General features: G+C 35.4%; 1 protein-coding gene across 1 annotated transcript in view; it reads right to left on the bottom strand.

Annotated features, from left to right (window-relative positions):
- LOC150093846 (ionotropic receptor 93a-like) overlaps window positions 1-18,025 on the bottom strand; it is a 36,308-nt gene extending 18,283 nt beyond the window's left edge. Inside the window, exons 1-6 of the mRNA XM_090412536.1 lie at window positions 17,984-18,025; window positions 16,636-16,725; window positions 4,579-4,691; window positions 3,679-3,769; window positions 2,741-2,896; window positions 2,502-2,649 (exon numbers count right to left, since the gene is read on the bottom strand). Of these exons, the coding sequence (XP_090268662.1) occupies window positions 2,502-2,649; window positions 2,741-2,896; window positions 3,679-3,769; window positions 4,579-4,691; window positions 16,636-16,725; window positions 17,984-18,025 (640 nt within the window). The remainder of the gene's footprint in view (window positions 1-2,501; window positions 2,650-2,740; window positions 2,897-3,678; window positions 3,770-4,578; window positions 4,692-16,635; window positions 16,726-17,983) is intronic.
- Between the last annotated feature and the right edge of the window lie 3,548 nt (window positions 18,026-21,573).

Raw genomic sequence — 21,573 nt, 5'->3', positions numbered from 1 at the left:
GGGAAAGCGAGTTTAGTTATATAAAGGGGTAAACTGTCCGAGGTCACACTTAGAATGGAATCTGAGCACTTCCTGTGAGCTAGTTATGTGCACAAGTCCCTCACTAGCCACATGCCCCTGGTTTTTATGTTTCCTGAATAAACAACCTGACATATGACAGCCAATCATTTAAATGCTACAGTTTTAACACTGGATACAAAAAAAAAAAAAAATGTAAAAATATAAAAAATACAACAATTGGAAAAAAAAATATGCCTTCCAATCGAAAAAAAAGAATATATATAACACCAAAATTTCTTCCAATAAACACACTTCCATCTCCATTTCATTAACATTCGAGTTCGAGGTATCAATACATACATCAATGTATACACCACTACATAGACATCAAAACCTGATCTCCTCTTTTCTTAACAGAACCCTAATTGGTATCTTTCACAACTACATCCTGTATGATGCATTCCGCAAAAAGGGAGGAACATGTGCTTTTATAAAATCGTATATTCCTTGCCAAAGGATTTCCAACCTGGAATCAAATCCCTGCTTTTCGACCTGCTCTGGCTCAAGATTTCTTTGCTTCACTTTACAGCTTTTATTTGCTGCCTTTACCACCCCCTCCCCCCAAACTGGGACAACCGCCCTTTTCTACTACTTATCACTAAATGTTTACGTTCAAATTAAGTACCCAAATTTTTAAATTGTCTTCCTTGGCTCCCCTACTCCAAAATCACAGATCGAGCTGGAAGGGAAGATGAATCATTATCATTCATGACCTTATACAAATAGTTAACCCACCAACCAGAACAATAGACAATCCTCATCGTTCATCCAAAAATCTGAACCTTTTTTAAACTAACTCTCCCCTCCAAATACACTGTGGTTATTTGATCTTCCCCTTGGCACCTCTGTCCACAATCTTATTCGTCTCCTTCTCTTCATTTCGCCCTCCTCCCCAGACAATCCGAGCCTCGTACTCTATGGCATTACAAAGGTGCCAAATGGAATGACTTTTGCAATTTTTATGCCTCTTTTCTTCATGGTCAGATCACTGCTTTCTCTGTCCCAATCCAAACATCTGCACTGAACTAATAACCGAAATAATCCTCACTGGAATGAGCTCGTTCATTCCCCACTCACTGCAAACCCCCAACCATTATCCAAGTCCTAGCTATCAAAACATGTGCCTATCCAGTCTATGATATAAATGCAGCCTGTGTTCAATGGCTTGAATTAAAAAAACTCATTCAGCTAACTCAACTGCCCAAAACAAGTGTAAAAAAGTTATCAACGATTCGAAAGCAGCCTTCATAAGAATAAAATGCAATAAGGCCCTTCCTGCTCAACCAGCAGTTGAACCTTCTGTCCCTTGCTAAGGCTGTTAGGCGTAATTTCTTCCCTTCTCTTTTCTTATCTCTCTTGCATCCTGATTGCAGCCTCTTGTCGTTAAGTTTTTTCCTCTAATTGTTGCCTAGACAACCAAGACAAATCACCTTCCACACAATCACAAAGTGCCCACTGCATGCTTTCTCTGAACTATCGCAGAAGGACATCAGGAAAACCAAAGTTTTCCTGATGTCCAATATCACATGGCTTCTCTCCTGAACTCTGTGATTGAATTGCCAGCTTCCTCACTGATTGTTCATTGCATGTCAGTGAATGGCTTCCTCTCATCAGATTTCTTTATTAATTCTGAAGTACCTCACCTTCTGTACTCTTACCCACATTCTTCCTCCTTTAAATGAATTGAGATGGTGCTGCACTTCTCACGGCTGCTGTATCATCATCGCTAAATAAATAATAAGCTATGTGTGTGTGTGTGTGTGCAGCGATGGAGTCCGACACTTCCCTAACGCTAGGTTAGGGTTGCCTGGGATTCGGCAAGTCGAATCCCAGGCAACTGAAAATCTATTAGTTTGCAAAGCACATTACCACTGTGCTTCATCTTCACTCAGCTTATTCAAGCTTGCATACTACCTTACATCTAACTTAAACTATCTTATTTCTAATGCTATAATCCCAAACTAACCTTATTTCGGATCACATTTGCAATGTTTCACTAGTAGAACCCATCATTGTGGTGGGTCATACCATCGAGTCCACCGACTCAATTCAGCAAGTCCATCATTATTAGAGAACAAGTCCAATTCCAGTTGCAGACTTCAGGAACATTTTCAAAGCCTTTCTTTGAACCATTCCCGAATTAAACGAATTCGGCATGGGCAAGTAGGTTTTCCCCAGTGTTCGGGGTTTTAATCCCGTCACTAAAGAAAATTGACCATAGAACCCATGTTATTTCTGACAATTTTAGTGGAGTCCTCTTTATTTCTAGTCTCACGCAAATAACTCTTGTAGAATTATATAATAAATCAAGGTACTGATCAGCTATTTAAATGCAACCTCGAGTCGGGAAACATTTTTCAGTTTATATGAGCAACATGAACTCGCATGATAAACTATTTAATTTGAACACATTGTAACATACAGTTTAGGAATTTACTTACTTGCTCCTGTCAGAGTTCCAAACAAAAACCAAATAATCTCCAAAAACCGGATTCGTGTTGATGTATGCAAGAATCGTTCTTCCCAATAACTCAGTACATAAACAGACATTCCTTCCAATAGAGTAGTACTCATCAGAAAGACCCACACCTTTAAACAGCAACAAAAACGTGTTTATTAAAAAAACATCGATATTTCTGTAGATTTAGACAAAATAATAAGCAATGATCCATTGGTTTACCTCTGTCTGAAAGGGTTGCCCAAGTAGAAAAGAACTGGGAACTTCACTTGGAGCCTTGGTGAGGAACATCACTGGATCGATAACGTGGGGATAACTGAAGTCACAGCATTCAATTCTTTCGTGAGTGATGAAAATATTTACAGCGAACTTTACCTTCTGTAAAAAGTAAGATTCTTTCAATTGAGAATAACAAACTCAGTTAATTTAGTTATTTGCTTAAAATGTATTCTAAAACAAGTTTATCTTATTTGGGTATTTTTCGACTGCATTCCCAGGACTTCTTGCAAAACATTAAAAAAATACGTTCTATCAAAATATGATCATCCCATTATTCCAGAATCGACCATTTCACCCCGCCAGGTATCACAGTGAAAGAAAGTATCCATCATACGGAAGGTGCGGAACGTACTGTTCACTCTAAATTGCTGGTAGACATAGTCGATGCTTGTGGTGAACAACGATTGTCCTACCTTGAGCAAGTCCATAGACGAAAAACTGTCGAAGGAGACCATGAAATTTAACTAGAAACGAACGTGATTTCCAAGATCACAATTCAACGTATTCAGATCTGTATAGACCTCCCAAGTAGGGACCCCATGTCAAGGTACCCCCATGATCATGCCTAATCAACCATGTCCATGATTTGCATCTGAGGAACATCAGTGGACCACCGAAGAGTGGAAAACGTCGTCTTTGCGGATGAACCTCGCTTCCAGCAATGCTGTGTGGGTGTAGTTGTGGTATGGTACGGCATACCTTCTAAAGATCAAAGCTACGTCTAGTAGCATAAGTTCTGGTAACAAGAGACGGGGGGGGGAGAGAATTCTCCGAACTATTACGACGGCGGTCATAATATTTTGATTTCAATATGTATTTTAATCATGTTTTAATCACAAGGCGCAATCAACGAAAGAGGCTGCTTTTATTTGTTTACTTACCTGAGAGGACACCAATTCCATTATCCCAGTCCAACTTCCATTATTTAGTCGGTGACCATACTCGCCATTAACAGGAACTACATACTTCATCCTAAAAATGAAAATGGAATAACAAGATTAAAATGGAGGGGTGGGAAAGTGAATTCAGTTTAAAATATTTTGAGGTTCCAGATTAAAGCTTCGTTTGATTTTATTGATGATTCGAAGCATTAGTGGAAACTGTAAATCTATAAACAGAATGATATTATTAATATACTATTAAATGTCCACAAAGTCGTGAGATGTCATTGTCAGAGATCTGCTGTAATCATCATGACACATCTTTCCAAACCCCAGGGTCTCAATAGGAAAGAAAAATCCGAATTACTAAGTTTAAAAAAGGGGGAGAACCTTTTCATAATCAATGATTTCAAAATGTTTGTCATTCCTACCAAGTGGCAAAAACAAAAACGATTGACAGCTCAGTCGGTTTCGACGATGCCCTTTAGGTGGAAATACCGGTTTGAATCCTGTCTAGGACACGAAAGTCTGTCATGGCTTGTCGTGTGAATGCGCGATCTTATACAGAGGTGGAAGGATTTTTCCTCCTGCTAAACAGGCAAACCAGCCAGAAGGACAACGCAATTTACAGCCATAACATACTGGCTTCATAGCCTTAGTTGCTTCGGTGGTAAATGCAAACAATCAGTAAGCCCCACGTAGGCTCTATGGATTTTCACAAATTATATCATTACTAAGAGAAATATTTTATTTTAAATCAAAGTTAGTACAGTTGACTGACAGTCAAAAGTGTTTTTTCTGATTAATTTCACTCTCTTTCATCCTCTTCAAAAATAAATAAATAATTCAGATGAATGACTAACCATGCTAACAAATTATCGGAAAATAGTTGAAACTTACCTGAAATTCATGTACTGAGCTGCAAGCTTTAACAGATTGATATCAATACCTTGGATGCTCTCGAGTTTACTGGTAGAAGATGGCCATTTATTGTAAACATATGGAAAAGCACCCTGAAAATTAAAGAAAATATATCAGAATTATGGCATACAGATTCTGATAGCTTCTGTTAATTTATATGATTTCTTTATTACATCATTAGAAGGCATCTGCTTTAATTTAAACTTGCTTAGAAGCATTATTATTTTGACACTGAAACTACTTTTACTCGCTGATCATTTAAACTTTCTTTGAAAGAAATCAATTTAGGACGTTATTTGGTGTTCAGCAATTCAAATTCAAATTCAATGAAATCATAGAAGTTGTTTGATGATAAATAAATTCTAGATCTCGCTTTCCTGGTGGATATAACCACATATCAATTTAACTATCGTAATTTGAAACGTAAATGTTTATTGCTATCTGACATGCTTCCCAGTGTTAAAATCTTTGGAATGAAGTTGAAATTATTACTTAAACACAGGTCTGAGCAAAACCTGAACTGCCTTTAGTTTCATAGAATCTAATCCAGTTGATTAGATATCATTAAAAATAAGTTTATTCTGTTATTCAGGTACTTCAAAATACTCTAAATTGGTTTTCAAGACTCGCTGATACAAGTTGAAGTTGATAAAATTCCGACAAACATGCGAATATACATAACTGAACTACAAAATAAAATGATTAAAAAAAAAAAAAAGAAAGAAAGAAAGAAAAGAAAAAAAAAGGGAAAATGTTGTTTTCAGCTTTAAATGAACACGATAGGTATTTCTAAATCCAGCTTAAAGGCTGAAGGCAGGCCTCCAATAAAAATAGTGGTTCGGCTGGACGATGCAAATCATTTACCACCTAAGGAGATTTACAAAAATGCATGCTCCATTGAAAGTTAAACCCATGATTCAAAGAGCATAGACACTGTCCACTGTTCCAACCAGACGATCTGTAAAATATTCACAATTGTACATAATAAATTTATAAAAGTACCAATTATATCTTTCTTTTTTACTTCCTAACATATAAGATACTAATGAGTCCCTTAGAATATAGCCTATTATAGAAAGGAGGAGAAAAAAAGTTGCTGACTCTTATTCTGGACTCATGTTCTACCTGTATATTGAAAAAAGGGAAAAAATGATAGTGGTTCACTTTTTAACCAACTTTAACTGATCGGCCTGCTCAATCTCACATTATGGAGTTAGCTGCCCAAAATATGCACTTCTAACATAAGACATTGCAGAGTATTTCCAGTTATATATATATATAACTGGAAATATTGTACTTAATAAGTATTTACATTATGGACAATAAAAGTATTGTCCATAATGTAAAGCACATCTCACTAAGAGATGTATACTGCAATACATTAACTGTTTGCTTACTTGGGATTAGGAGTAAAATAACCAAGTTTATAAAATTACTTTGTAACCCTAATATACATTATTCCCAAGGTAAAAAAAAAATCTTATTTACATCTATATCTCCTCCAGAGATTATTCAAAATAAAAACACCTTTTAGCAACTTGCATTGATAAGGCTCTGTATTACTAAAACCTTGGTATTTAGGGTCTAGCTACTCATTGAGGAGACCTCAAAAAAGGTTGAAACCGGTGGGGGCTATTATGAGTTTGCTCTCTTAAGTTTTTGCCTTAAGCGAGTAATTTGAGTCTCCGAGGAAAGTGTTCTCCAGCACGGCCCGGTGAGGGGCTTTGTCGGTGAATGCTTTTCTTCGGAAAATATGAGCGGTTCTGCTCGGTGGTGGTGTGTGGGTGGAAGGCCATCACTAAGTGGAGCCAATGCTAAGATGGACGGTTTTTCGCCAACTATTGAGTAGTCTAGGGATCGTCCGAATTTTTAGAGACGGTTTTACTTATTCATAAGGTTGAAACCGGTGGGGGCTCCGTGAGGCTCTGCTTGGGGATAGGTTTTTGCTTGTCTCTGAGTGGGGCCATCGTTGAGATTATGGCTCTGCTTGGTGGTGGGGTGAGCCTTCCACTGATTAGAGCCAATACTGAGAAGTTCTTCTCGGTGACGGGGTGAGACTGTCATTGAGTGGAACAACGCAGATTTGGGCGATCTTTCGGGATCGTGTTATTTTTAGAGCCCGTTTCACTTTTACATTCAAAAAAGGTTGAAACCGGTGTCGGTAGTGACCCCACCCATAATGTATTGCAGTATACATCTCTTAGTGAGATGTGCTTTACATTATGGAAAATACTAAGAATAGCGATCAGAGCTTTACCCACCTTTACAATAAGTGGCCTTGGTGTTGCACCACCTTTAGACTTGAACTGCGTTTCAGGCGCAAACTTAACTGTTTGCTTACTTGGGATTAGGAATAAAATAAGATGTTCCCATATATATATATATATATATATATATATATATATATATATATATATATATATATATATATATATATATATGGGAACATCTTTTTTATGCAAATCCCGATGCAACAAGATACTTGCGATCCTTTACTGACATTTCTGGGGAAAGTCTCTGTTTTAGATCGCTAGTATGCAAGACCAGTTCGTGTAAGATGACTACGGTCCTTGTTCAGCTTTCGGCAAATTAGGCTTGCTGGTGGAAGAAGGCACTTGAGAGATGACTCAGATTTACTAGCTCTCGTTTTTTTTTTGTTTTTTTTTACAGTGTTACTTATTCTATTATCTTTAATGAGAGAATCCCTTTAGCTTTATGACATTTGTCGTTATCTACTTGAGATATCAAATTTCCACTCATGAAAACTACAAAAAAAAAAAAAAAAAAAAAAACTTTGAGCAAAAATCGTCGCATTCTTTCTGTGGTTTACAAATGTACCTGTTTTTAATTAATACAGCTAAAGATTACATAGCATATATTTGTTAGTGCGACTTGAATATACAGATTTGGACACAAAATTTATATAAGGATTTGTTTTTGTGTTCAAATCTGTATATTGAAGAGATATGGCAACTAACCAATAAACAGTATTTCTAAACATTTTAAGTTCTTCGACAACTAATTAATAGCAAAAATACTCACGGGATTAACTGCAACCTTTAATACCCTTCCTCGAAGATTGATGAAATTCTTCCTATTGGAGATCAGAGAATTTGTCGAACCTTCTTTCCTTCTTAACCACTTAGCAAAACACAGCGAATCCTTAACTTGATATTCCGGAGAATATATGGCATAATGTCTAAAGTTATTAGTCTGTAAGCAACAAATGACAAACGAGAAAACGGTAGTCTGGAGCATTTTGCTTAAATTATCACATTAACATAATAAACACGTTCCCATAAAAATATTTCTTTTTACGTACATGACTTTAAGTAATAAATATTACACGAACCTGAAGCAAATACATATACATGCATATCATAATATCATATACATACCTATATATATCTACTCTATACTATAAAAGGATAAGCTGAAATTGGAAACGGATGTGACGTCGGCTTAAAACGGATGTAGGCTGTAACGTTTTTGTGTAACGTTTTTTTTTGTAACGTTTTTGTCAAGTTATTTGAAACGTTTTGAAACTCAGGGGCTACCCTGAGTGTCGAGTCTTCAAAATTCGAGTCATCGGAATTCAAGGAGAACCGGCCTACCAGTCCGGAACACGGGGAGTTAGGCGCAGTAGGCGTCAGGGGGAGGAGCCCCCTAGTGTGTGTATATATATATACCTACTCATTAAAATGAGCAAAAAAAAAAAAAGTAGTGGTCATCACATGACAGGATGAGTAAGAAATCGAACAGAGGACATAAAGTATTGTTTAGATGAGAAGTCTTTAAACAGTTAAGTGGTTGGTTAGGAGCGGGATACTCCTGGACATGATGGCTCTTGCTTAATTAATGTCCATTCTTATATAAAGACGTCATCATTATCTCAGCAGTCGATTTTAAAATTATTTTGGTTTATGTAATGTAGGAATGATTCTCGCTAACAGATGTAATTGTGCATCGTTTCAAATCCCTTTGGCTAATTTTGTCAATCAGAAAGGTGATTTAAACAAAAACATATTTTCGATACATAAATCTCAGCTATTTACTACGGCGCATCAAAAACATGCGAAAAACGTATATTCTGCTTTCAAATATACGATGGGGGAAAAAAAAGAAATTAACAATTTACCGAGAAATTACATTTACAGACTCTTGCCAAACGGAGAAGAATAGTTATTTTTTTTTAATTCCATTAGTGGCGCTGTTTTATCAACGTGTGATGTAGACAGCAGCGTCGCCTGGTTTTTCCAAACGGAACTAATATTCCATCTCATGCTTCATGTGTACTTGGATATTTGTAGTTGACAAAGTTCAGAACTAGTTTAATTAGGCTGACCATACGTACCGTTTTGAACGGGACAGTACCGGTTTTTTTTTTTTTTTTTTTTTCATATTTCCCGACCGTCTCGTCGTTTTAATAAAAATATCAATCTTGTCACGTTTTTAATAAAAGCGATAAATATACTTTCATATTGGTCAATCATAAATTATTATTCAGAACCTATTATCGTATATCAATATCATGGATAGCGGTAATTTGTATAACCGTGGAGTCACATTGTTCGATACTAAATATCGATATCTGCAGTGATTTATTCAGAGAAAATAAAAGATGCATGTTGGCAACACTTGCGCGTCTCAGACGCGGTGTCTGTTTTGCTGTAGCGTTAGTTTTTGTCTTTCCTGTATGCTAGTGGCTTTGTTATTCAATGCTGTTGGTTTAAGTTTCATATTTTTTAAAGCTTTAACCACGCTACCGGTCAAGACGTCTATAGACGTCAAGGTTATCATGGATGCGAAGTGCATATTAAAATTGTAATACCATTGACATTACATGTACATTGAAATATATGATGGATACGAAGCGTATTTGATCCATAATAGCAGGTAAGAGGGTTAAGTCTATCCTTGCAATGTCAAAGAGGAGAAACTGCAGTTTTAATGACGATCTCCAGAAAGAATTCAAATTTATTTAACTGGACAAGCTGTGCACAATGATGGAATAAAAGTACAGATTTTTTTCTGAGCGAAAAAGGCCTAGATTTTCAAGACTTTTGTAATATTATTCTTTGTCTTCCAGGAAGTACAGCACCTCTCGAGAAAATATTTTCTGTTATGAACAGTATGTGGTCAAAGGATAAATCTAGATTAAGTGTTGAGACCATTATTATTATTATTATTATTATTATTATTATTATTATTATTATTATTATTATTATTATGAGCAACTCCAAGGAGTCCTTAGACTCATCGAGGGAGCCCTAAACATCATGTCAAGAACAACTATTCAGCATTCGCCCAGTATCTATCATACTTTGAACTCATTTACAGTCATGGCACCCACAACAAACTCTGGGAGCTTATTTCACTCATTCACCACTCTCCAAATAAAAATCTTGTTCTAACACTCTTGCTAACTAAACTCTTGCTCAGTTTACATGGATAGCCCCTAGTTCTCCCACCACCAGACCTGTTCTGAAAAATTTCCTCTGAATTAATCTTGTAAAAACCCTTCAGTAATTTGAATGTCTCAATCATATCACCCCTTTTCCGCCTATCAACAAATTTACGCTATGAGAGAAATGAGGGCTATGTTAGTTGTAAGACAAAATTGTGTAATGGAGTGTGAGTATTATTATGATAAGATGTTGAAAGACCGAAATTTGTCGCGTAAGATCACTTCATCGTAGAAATATTGATGATACGATCGTAGTGAAATACAATCCCCCTCTACGTCTACGTAAATTTTTGTATGGGTTCTGTCACCGAAGAATAATGGTGAGCTCAATATGCTTATGTAATAAAACTTCTATTATCGTCTTACTTTTTTTCATGAATACAGAATATTACATAACTCCAGTCCCGTTTTTGTCTCAAGGAAATATGGTCAGCCTAAGTTCAATGCTTTCTAGCTATTTTTTTTTTAAATCTGTGGGAATTATATAGCATCGGAAGTATGAATATGAAATCAGCAATCAAACTACTTTAATGTTAGTGTGTACTGACATATACAACAACACATCAGTTGTAACTCTTTGTAGCTGTATCTACTAAACTACGTCTAGCAATGGGCATACCGAGAAAAATGCTGAATTTTAATCCGAATTGATTTTGACATATGAATAATATTTCTTTAAAATTTACCGTTCATACTTTTTCAGAGAGGTTCTTGGAGCTATATAACCCAGTAAATGAACAGACTTTTGTTACCTTCATAAGAAATAATTTTTGCAACGTATTGCAATCTGAAAATTTCAAAATTAATCATCAATGTCTTCTACTCATTTTTTCTCTCTTGAAATGAGGAATCACACCTTTCAACAACGACGATATTCTTGATCTGAATACGAACGTCTTTCTCTCTTTCATCTCAGGAAGATAAATTACAGATTTCACAAAGTTTAACCCATTTATTTCACCTCCAAAATAACGTTCAAGGATGTCAGGCTATAATTTTTGTGCCAGGCAACCAATCTGTGAAATGATCAAACGTTTGCCATTGTATTCGAAGTGCACCAGGAAGTGTAATTTTTCTCTTGAAGATAGCATGTCACTTTTCGTAGGTAGCTTCCTCGGAATATTGATTTCTGATGAATCGTATTACTGTGTCTTTTGACAAAAACATCGTGTCATTATGTTGCGACTTTAATAAACACCTATGGAAATATTGCGTTTTGGTCTTGTCCTAATTATTGATCTGTTGAGCTATAAGAAGGATGATGAGATCGATTGTGGAAAAAGGAAAAAAAAAAACGTAAATATAATCTGAGAAACAGAATTGTTTATTCCATGCATGCATGAATATGAAAGTTATATGACTAATATAAATACTCAGAAATATTATATTGGGTAGCGATGTTCACGTAATGAATTGTACAGGTGCGATTGTTTTTATGTAATAGAGCTGTTAAAGAACGATTTAACATAAGATGGCCTTATGATAGATATTCAGGCAAATTATTAAAAGGCGAAACACCATTTGGTCCGTGACTGGAATCATGTTAGAATTGTTAAAGGAAGTTAAATATTGAATATTTTATGAAAACATTATATCGATTAACAAATTCGTATACAGTTTTTCGAAGCATACTTTTATTAATTCATATGTCTATTTTTCAAAGCATTCACAGAAAGTGCTATGGGTGTCAAGGCATAAAGTGGCGACTGTTTTGTGATATAAACATTTGCTTACGCTTCTGGTGAACTACTGTCTTCCAGTCAAATGAATACAGAATGAATCCTCTAAAGCCATTTGATTTCTAAGGGAAGTAGGTGGAACTCATTTAATCGAGGCAGCTGATCTCTGCTGTTCTTGATAGTTGAGTTAATTGCTACTGGCAATTTTGAATATTTCTTCTTTGAATTAAGCCTCAAAGGCTCACTTCAGTGAGTACGGGAGTGACGAACTCGAGGTACCTGATGCTGGATCATGCCTTCACATAATATACATTTGTTGTATCTGTAGATTGGTCCCTTTCTTTCTTTTTCTATTCTTGCGCCTTCTCGGTAATGCTATTAGAGTATTCGAGGGCTAGGGGTGAAACTTTCCTATCTTACTTTGTTCTTATTGTGCAGTGGGAGTTTGCCTGCTCTCCCATCATGCCCAGCTAAAGCTAGAAGGCAAATGCAGCAGAGGAGTCAAAAACCAGCTTCACTGAGTCAAGATAATGCTACCTAGTTCGGGGAAGCCGACGCGACTGTTTTAAGATTACAGGAAACAGTTGAGAAATATACCATGTGGTCAACTCAAGAAATAATCCACCCCTAACCAGAAAACCAGGAAAGACCAAATTGATAGAGAAAGAGCTAGAAAGAATTGATTGGGATATAATAGGTATTGCCGAAACACACTGGTCAGGAGAAGGCGTGGTAAATTTGAAGAATGGAAAACTATTTTACTCAGGAAGAATAAATAATAACAATTATAATATAATATACGGTATATCATAAGATATATAATAACAAAAATAATAACAATTACATTAAAAGGAAAAGAAAAAGGGATTTTTTTTCTCAAAATTATCCAAATTTATGCTCCAGATCAATCATATGAAAATGAAGAATTGGATACTTTCTACCAGCAAATAAAGACCTTGTTGACAAAACAAACAAAAAAGATATCCTAATAGTAATGGGCGACTTCATCTCCATGGGAGGAGATTTGGAGTAGACGAGAGAAACCAAAGAGGCAAAAAACTGCTGGAATTCTTTAATATAACAATGTATTCATCTTAAACACAATGTTTTTCCATATGCCATCATGCAAACACACATGGAGATGGTATGATTAAAAATTGTGTTCATTATATTCTGATCAAAAATAACTAGAAATCCTCAATCGAAAATGTAAGGGCACTAAAGAAACCAGATTTGGACCGATCATGAATTACTAGATGCAAAACGTAAGTTCAAATTTAAAAATAGCAAACCGAAAACCCTAAATAACATTATTAACATGACAAAACTGAAAGATAGAGCTAAACAAAACAATTACAGAAAATAATAGAAGCCGAGTTAAAGAAAATAGCCTTTGAAAAACGTAGAAATTACATGGAAACAGGGAGGAGCAGTTAGGGTAACATGCAGCAAGAAAACACTTGAACAAAGCAAAAGTAAAAGAGCTGCAAAAATACTTTGAACAAAGAAAATACAGAGGAAAATACGTAGCATTATAAAAGACTGAAAACCAAAATAGATAAAATGCGAAGATCTGCAAAAATACTTGGTTAGAAGAAAAAGCAAAAATGTGTGAAGAACCAAAATAAAAAGAATGATAGCAAAACTGTATACAGAATTATAAAAGAATTAACAAAACAGATCACTAAAAATGAAAGAAAACAACAATATTGAAATCAGAACGATCCAAGAGATGAAAAAAATTTGGAAAGAATGTTACCGGATACTTTTCCAGAGGCAGGAATGTTTGTGTGTGTGTGTGTGTGTGTGTGTGTGTGTGTGTGTGTGTGTGTGTGTGTGTGTGTGTGTGTGTGTGTGTGTGTGTGTGTGTGTGTGTGTGTGTGTGTGTGTGTGGCTCCACGGAGCTACACAGGCTTTTTTGTGTGTGTGCGCGAGTAAATTTTCCTGAGTTGCAGGGTTAAAATCCGAGAGGAGAAACCTTACTTGTTCATGACAAACATTGACTAACCAACTTGAAAACCGAATGAAAAAAAAAAAGCCTGTAGAAGTTTCTCTAGTCGGTGACCCGAATCAAACTTAAACACTTCTGGCAATCTATAAATATATACTACATCTCTGAAACTTGCAACAGATCTAAAGTAGAAAATGCAACGAGCAAAGTGGAATTTCTAATTATAAAGAAGTAAGAAATAAGAGCTAAATAGCACAAGTGTTTTTTTTATTTGTTTATTTTTATAATGAAGTGTTGATATCAGAAAATGGAGAAACAAAGGACAGCAAGAGAATTTCAGAAAAGGTTATTTCGTGACCTTTTTTTAAAAACAATTCAGTAGAAATGGCTGATTAATAATAATAATAATAATAATAATAATAATAATAATAATAATAATAATAATAATAATAATAATTTTCTGAAAATGAGATTACATGCAATCTAGAATTTAGAATAAAATTCATCAGAGCAAAAAATTTTGTTCTCACAATTTTGAAAATGAGTAGAACTTATTTAAGTTAAGGGATATTGCATCCCATATGGTTTCATAGCCGAATAAGAAACTCAAAGAGTTTCATGCCGAATATAGAAACTATATAAAGTTCGGCGAGTTCAAGCGTAACTGGATAATGCAACACCTGACTCATTTGGTAGTGCTACACTGAGGCAATTCATAGTAAGGGTGGAGAAAGTTCCGATCACTATTCTTGGTATTTACCCATAATGTGAAATCCAGCTCCTAGGAGCTGTATTACTGTTCTACATTATGAGAGAAAGTCACTACCCAGACCGGTTTCAACCTTTCAAAGGTGACTACCCAGACCGGTTTCAACCTTTCAAAGGTTGAAACCGGTCTGGGTAGTGACCTTCTGTGTTTCACATTATGGGTAAATACCAAGAATAGTGATCGGAGCTTGCTCCACCCTTACTATGAGTTGCCTCAGTGTAGCACTACGAAATGAGTCAAATACCCATAATGTGAAACACAGAAGGTCACTACCCAGACCAGTTTCAACCTTTCAAAGGTTGAAACCGGTCTGGGTAGTCACCTTTGAAAGGTTGAAACCGGTCTGGGTAGTGACTTTCTCTCATAATGTAGAACAGTAATACAGCTCCTAGGAGCTGGATTTCACATTATGGGTAAATACCAAGAATAGTGATCGGAACTTTCTCCACCCTTACTATGAATTGCCTCAGTGTAGCACTACCAAATGAGTCAGGTGTTGCATTATCCAGTTACGCTTGGACTCGCCGAACTTTATATAGTTTCTATATTCGGCATGAAACTCTTTGAGTTTCTTATTCTGCTATGAAACAATATGGGATGTAATGTCAAATCATCAAATCAGCTAACGCCTTTTTATTCCCGTGTACGGGGAGTAGGCGAGGCCATTTAGCCCTATCTAACTTTTGGAGACTGAGTGGGCAGCTCAATCTCCACTGGTACCAATCAGAGATAGATGGCCCAAGGCTATCACTAATTAAGCGGTACTCAGTGAAGAGAGACGGCTCAAATCTGCCGCCATCTCGTGGTCCCTAACCCTAACACAATATATTTTAATGTCTGAAATAATGTAGGTTCTACGGTCGATTTTCTTGAGTTTACAGGACGAAAAACCTGCTTGCCCGTGCCAGAGATCGACTAACTCGGGAACCGGTCGAAAAAAGGCTTAGAAAAATTTCCTCTAGTCGCCGACTAGACTCGAAACCAAGTCTTCCTTCGTGCGGCCAAGCGCCGTGGTTGGCAAACGCCACATCCACTGAGCTACACAGGCTCTCGGGATGTAATGTCCCTTAACTTAAATAAGTTCATGTCGCCGAATTGAAGCCTTGGCTCTTCATATAATTAATAATGAGTAGAACTGTTTACCTTTCTTATCCTCTTTGCTAATGAGGCATTGTAATGTAATAAATATATACCACAATAAATCTTGCATTGTGCATAATGTTCTAGCTTGTTGAATAAAGATATAAACTTATCTTCTAGAAGCGTCGTTGTCTTTATTTTTCTGTTTTGGAGAATATGAATAGTTTCATCAATTTTCCATAAATCTGCAATACAAAAGAGGAAGAATTTCAGATTTTCTTAAGAATTCATATTGAAATACAAAATTTCAATCAGTAGTTATGTTAATGGTGATTTCTGATTTTGGATCTGATAGCATAGTTGCAGAAACATGTGGCTTTCTATTAAAATTCCAGGATTAGAAATATTTAGTGTTGTTATTTGACAAGATATTCTGAAGCAGTTGATTGCATTCGTTGATGTCATGCAAAAACATTGTAAGCATGTTTCCCACAAGCTGTGATTGTACAAAATGTCTCGGTTGCTAATTTTATAGGATCTGATTTTTTATATATGTAAAAAAAATCAGCTAGTCGTAGAACTCTTTTATTTCCTAATTTGAGAAATAGAAAGTGCCACATGATTTCATCAACATAGGCCAACAAACACTTTCTACTCCTCAAGTAAGGAAAAAAAAGAATTCTACTATTCAAGCTGTGGTCACTATTACATTATTCTTTCTTTGTGAAAATAATGATATTACCCAAAATATACACTACACCACACCATGACTTTTTACTGGATCCCATTCTGTTTTTACAAGTTTGCAGGCCAAGATATGCAATTCGGTTTGTTGAGAATAACACCCTTACACACAATTTTAAGATATTAGTTTTAAGAACCAAGTACGCAACACAACTCCTATTTTTGATATTCATTTTAATATAAAAAAGCCATTCTTTTCTTAGTCTACATTTGTTTTATGTATACTAATAAAAATGCCCAGTACAGTATATACGGTTCACTCTGTATGATAACTACAGTGGCGCTGTTTAAAACAGATGTCTCTGATTACACGTTTGAATTCATTTCTTTGAGCCAATGCACTTACCTGTTTCACTGGATAACACAAAGATGACATCTGAAAATTGGCCAAAGCACTTTGCAAAGTCCAAACTGTTATCGGGAACAGTGTGTGCAGCTGTAATAGTAACATGTACATGCACACATTACTCAAACTTATACGAAATGTAATTTTGTAAATTTTTAATTCACATTTACATTTATTAGAGTAAACATTTAATACAAGTTATCATGTAATTTCAGGCACAGTTAGCTACAATATTATTCATTCATATCCATTGCATGAATAATATTATAGAATTGAGAAGCCAAATGAAAGATTGGATCTGAAGCCTGAGGTTTTCCCAGATTTAGCTACATTACTGAGTTAAATCTGGGAAAACCTCAGGCTTCATATAGTTACTGTCATATGGTTACTGTATAAATATAGTTAACAACCAGTATATCGCTTAAAAAATAATAATAATGTATAATTTTCATGATACCCATCACTATTCATATCATGAGGACCTCCTTACAGGGATTTTAGAAGTAGTAGCCTAATCCTTTCTCATTTTTTCTCTTCTTGGTAGTCATTGATTTCCTCTCGGTTTTTTTTTTTTTTTTTTTTTTGCAATTATTAAGGAAAATAGTGATCTTTGGAGTTATTTCTTGCTATGATAATTGAGGTCATATGGAAATAAGATAATATTGCCGCTTTCCAGTTTAAATGTTAATTTTTATGTTTTCTTCCATTTCTTTATTATATCATGTATATAAAGATATTAAAATAAAAAGATAAATAAAAAATCAATCCTCCAACGCCTTCTATTTCCAAAGGAACAAGGCGGAGCTCCTATAAGCCTATTCTTCAAAAAGTTGGATTAAGCTTATTGGAGCTCCACCATCTTTTGGCCATGACTGATAGTGAACTCGAGGCTATCAATGAATCAAGACTTTCAGGGGAGAGATTAAGGAAGACAAATGCTACCATCTTGTGGTCCCAAATCCTAACATGCATATGTTATGTCTGAAATGGTAAGTTCCAATGTCGACTTTTTAAACAATGGAATTAAAAACCCGGGCTTCTGGAAAGAGAAAACCTTGTTGCCTTTGCAAACATCACCCAACTAAGGAATCGGCTGAATAAAAGCTTAGAAAAATTTCTTTAGGTTACAAAATAGAACTTTTTTTTTTTTTCTTCGTGCGGTCTAGAGTTATGAAAGCGACCACTATCTCTGTACGGCTACACAAGCACCTGAGCTATTGGACTATTTTGGCATGTACCAGCAAAATAGCTCAGGTACTTGTGCAGCTCATTTGCAATGTTTGACTTCTTGCGTATGATCCACAGCTTGTTCTTTATAACTTCGTCAAAGACTTTGCAGTAATCTTACCAATAAGCCTTTATTTTCTTCATCTTCGTACCGAACAACCATCTTATAGATGCTCTTCATTTTGTGATTGAATTGCCAGTTTCCTCGCTGATCATTCACTGAATGTCATGATGGATGGCTTCCTCTCATCCGATTTCTTTATGAATGCTATAGTACCTCAGGATTTTGTATTCATAGCCATGCTCGTTCTCCTAAACATCAAGAACCTTTTCTCTAACTTCAAATTCTGTTCAGAGTTTTGCTGATGAAGTTGCTCACCATTCCTATTCTTCATTTGAGAAACCTCGTGGTAATCAAATGATTCAAATTCAAGAATTTCCGTAACCAATTTCTTAAATATTGTTCTTCTTGCCTTTCTCCAGTGGGGTGAGGATAACCTATCGAATTTCACTGCTATCAAAACACAATCGTGTGTTATTACCTACCTAACTACCAGTGGCGTCGCATGCTCATTTTGGTTGGATGTGTTGTCCTATGGGTTATGCAACCCATGACACAAATTTCATGTCAATTTGATCGTATGCATGGGCGTGTGTCTGCAGAAAATTTTCCAGGGGAAGGGAAGCTTGGAGACAAATAATTACATCAATAAATTTTTATAATTATTAATTTAATTAAATAATTACATCGATAAACATCTGTTAGCTTTTTTTATGTAATTATTTGTCGATGTAAACTATAAATACAGTACATTATTTTCATTTTACATTGATTTTAATGATCTTTAATTCTTGGGAAAAAAAGTATTCAGAATTAATACAGTTTTAGCACAATTTCATGTATAAAAAATTGACCAGCATATTTTATTAAAATTAAACTAATTAATTAATCCTAAATTAAATTATTTCAATTTAAAAGCAAAAAAAATCATAAAACTAACAAGTAAAATAATGTTAAATTACATACACTTACCTTTTAGAAATGTATTTTTCTGTTTAAATTTGTTTCACTATAAATTTACAATTCACACTTCACTCAGTGACTCACTAGACACAGAGGGTGAACTAACCTGTCACTGTTCACAAATCAGAAAAAGATGAACCAAAAACAGGAACACATGTTTTATTGCTGCAACAAAACATGTATTCTATGGCTACCCTGCCATGGGTAGAAAGAGGCCAACCCATAATAAAATTTTAAGGCAGACAAAGCATCCCATGCTCGAGGGTGTAAGATTACATATCTCAATCAATTTTAATTATAATTTGTGGAATTTGGGAACTTACCCCGGGATCGGGGTAAGTTCCCATCCCCCACCTCTGCAGATGCCAATGACCGTGTGATTGCATTTTTATCGAAGAGTGAAAGTTTTGAGAGTGCATAGTGCATCAGCGCTCATCTTAATTGGTCCAATGCAATATTGCAGAATAACTTTCAATACTTCTGCATAGAGTGGGGGAACAATCTGTTTTAGGATTTATTAGAAAACAACAATAAAGGAGAATACTATATTTGTTTGGTATATTTGAAATACTCAAAGATGCAAATATGTAAACCATCATTTATAAAACATGCAGGAATAGGAAAGAATAAGTGTGAGTAAAAACATCTTCATTAATGGTAAACTAATTATTAATTATTATCATTTGTGATAATGTGGGTCCTATAAGTTGCTGCATAGAGCGAATAGCATGATCATATAAAGTCTAAACATGAATAAGTGAATTTATGATGGCATAATTTAAAAAAAAACTTATGAAGAGAGAGAGAGAGAGTATTTCAAGAATAAATATGGTTTGATGAAGCAGCAAATCATATCGTAAAATTTGTTGCACATGTTATGTGCATTTTTCTGGTTTGTGTATATATTTCGCTCCGTTTTGCAAGAATTTTATTTCGTTTACTGAGACTCAGTATACATAACATCCGATCATTATCGGAATTATCCACACTTTCAGGAATCTTACATTCATTATTTTATTTTATTTTATTTTTTAGTATCAGCGGGTCTTATCAATCTCACATATGCTGGTATTTTGTTGTAGAACAACAACGTCTTATAATACACAGAATATTCATTTTTATTCAGAAATAGATATTTTTACTGCCTGTTGTTTCCAAAGACTAGAATAAAAATGTCTCTGTTTTGCTTGTGCAGTATACTGCACGAGCAAAGAAAAAACAATTAACTTTTTTCTCCTAACATCCACTTTCAAATTTTCAGTTCCAGAAAACATGTGTAACAGCTGTTTGTAATACAGCCATCGGATACAGAAAGTGCTCAACTCATTACAAGTGACAACGTTCAATTGGATTGGTTGACAAAATAACCAGTCACAGATGTTAGGTGCTTGGTGAGCCCAAAATGTTAACTCACCCTGCCTTGCCTTCTCAGCAGTTTAAAAATACTAGAAAGCTAAGAATTTGACCAGCTGCTCCCTCTTTACATCTTTTCGAAGGGCTCAAAAGTGTATGCATTTCTAAACCACACCCGGGCTATTAACGCGAATGTGACGCAATGTTTACGCGGCGAAAAGTGCCCTCTTCATGAAGCGCTAATGCTTTATTACCCTCCTGAAGAGGACAATGAAGCATTAGGATATTGTGTTCAATTTTAAGTCTGCAAACAATTGGAGGAATCTTTAACGGGAATAAATGCAAAAATATATCGGTGATATTGATATTTCGTGGATGAGCACCGCACACCTAGCACACCCGGAATATTCGCCCCTGCTAACTACCATCCAGCGTTACCGCCAGTTGTGAGCCTTAGCTTCCACAATTTTCTATCCTTGACTAATCTTTCCCAGCCTTTTACTTTCATTGTAGTCAAATCCTGGATTACGTTATGAATCCATCTTAATCTCGGTCTTCCTTTTTTTCCTTGTTGCATATATCTTCTCTCTCAGCGTTCTTCTCCGCATATGGAAGTCATCCATTCTCTCTACATGACCTAACCATTGAAATCTTTGTGCTTTTATGAACCTAACAATATCTTCTTCATTTAGTATCTGACTAATTTCTTTTTTGTGCCGTATTCTCCAAACACTGTTTTCTTCAACAGGTCCATAAATTCTTCTTATAATCTTCCGTTCAAATTTCTTCATAGTGTCTTGGTCTTTTTTACTAAGGGTTCACACTTCGCTTCCATATGTAACCACGCGTCTCAGCGTCATACTTATATATGAAACATATATAAGTATTTTAGTATTTCTGCTTATTAACTTACTTTTAATCATGCTCATATTTGCATAGCATGCTTTATTGCCAGCTTGAATACGTTCTTTAATTGCTATGGTTGATCATGCCTCATTCTCAACAATATTCCTAGATACTTAAATCCGGTCACCCTTTCAAATATTTTCTGTCCAACTTGTAGATTCTGGTTTTCTTCTTATTTCTGAAGTTGACATCACCATATATTTAGTTTTATTTACATTGATCTCTAATCCCATATCATTAGGTTTTCTTTCCAGTTCATTATACACTTCAGTTAACCGTTTCTTAGTCCTTGACATCGTGTGTCTTAGTCCTTGAATCGTGTGTTATTATCCGAAAAAAAGTCCTACTTCACCATGTCTTTTACTTTTGATGATGTTCAGATTTCCAGTCAAGATCAGTATTCTCTTCGGCTTACGTTCACATCAAAA

The sequence above is a fragment of the Typopeltis vanoorti genome, chromosome 23 (genome assembly GCF_054136105.1).
Source record: "Typopeltis vanoorti isolate ZY-2024b chromosome 23, IOZ_Tvanoo_1.0, whole genome shotgun sequence".
Lineage (NCBI taxonomy): Eukaryota > Metazoa > Arthropoda > Arachnida > Uropygi > Thelyphonidae > Typopeltis > Typopeltis vanoorti.
This window is presented reverse-complemented; position numbering and strand designations above follow the sequence as displayed.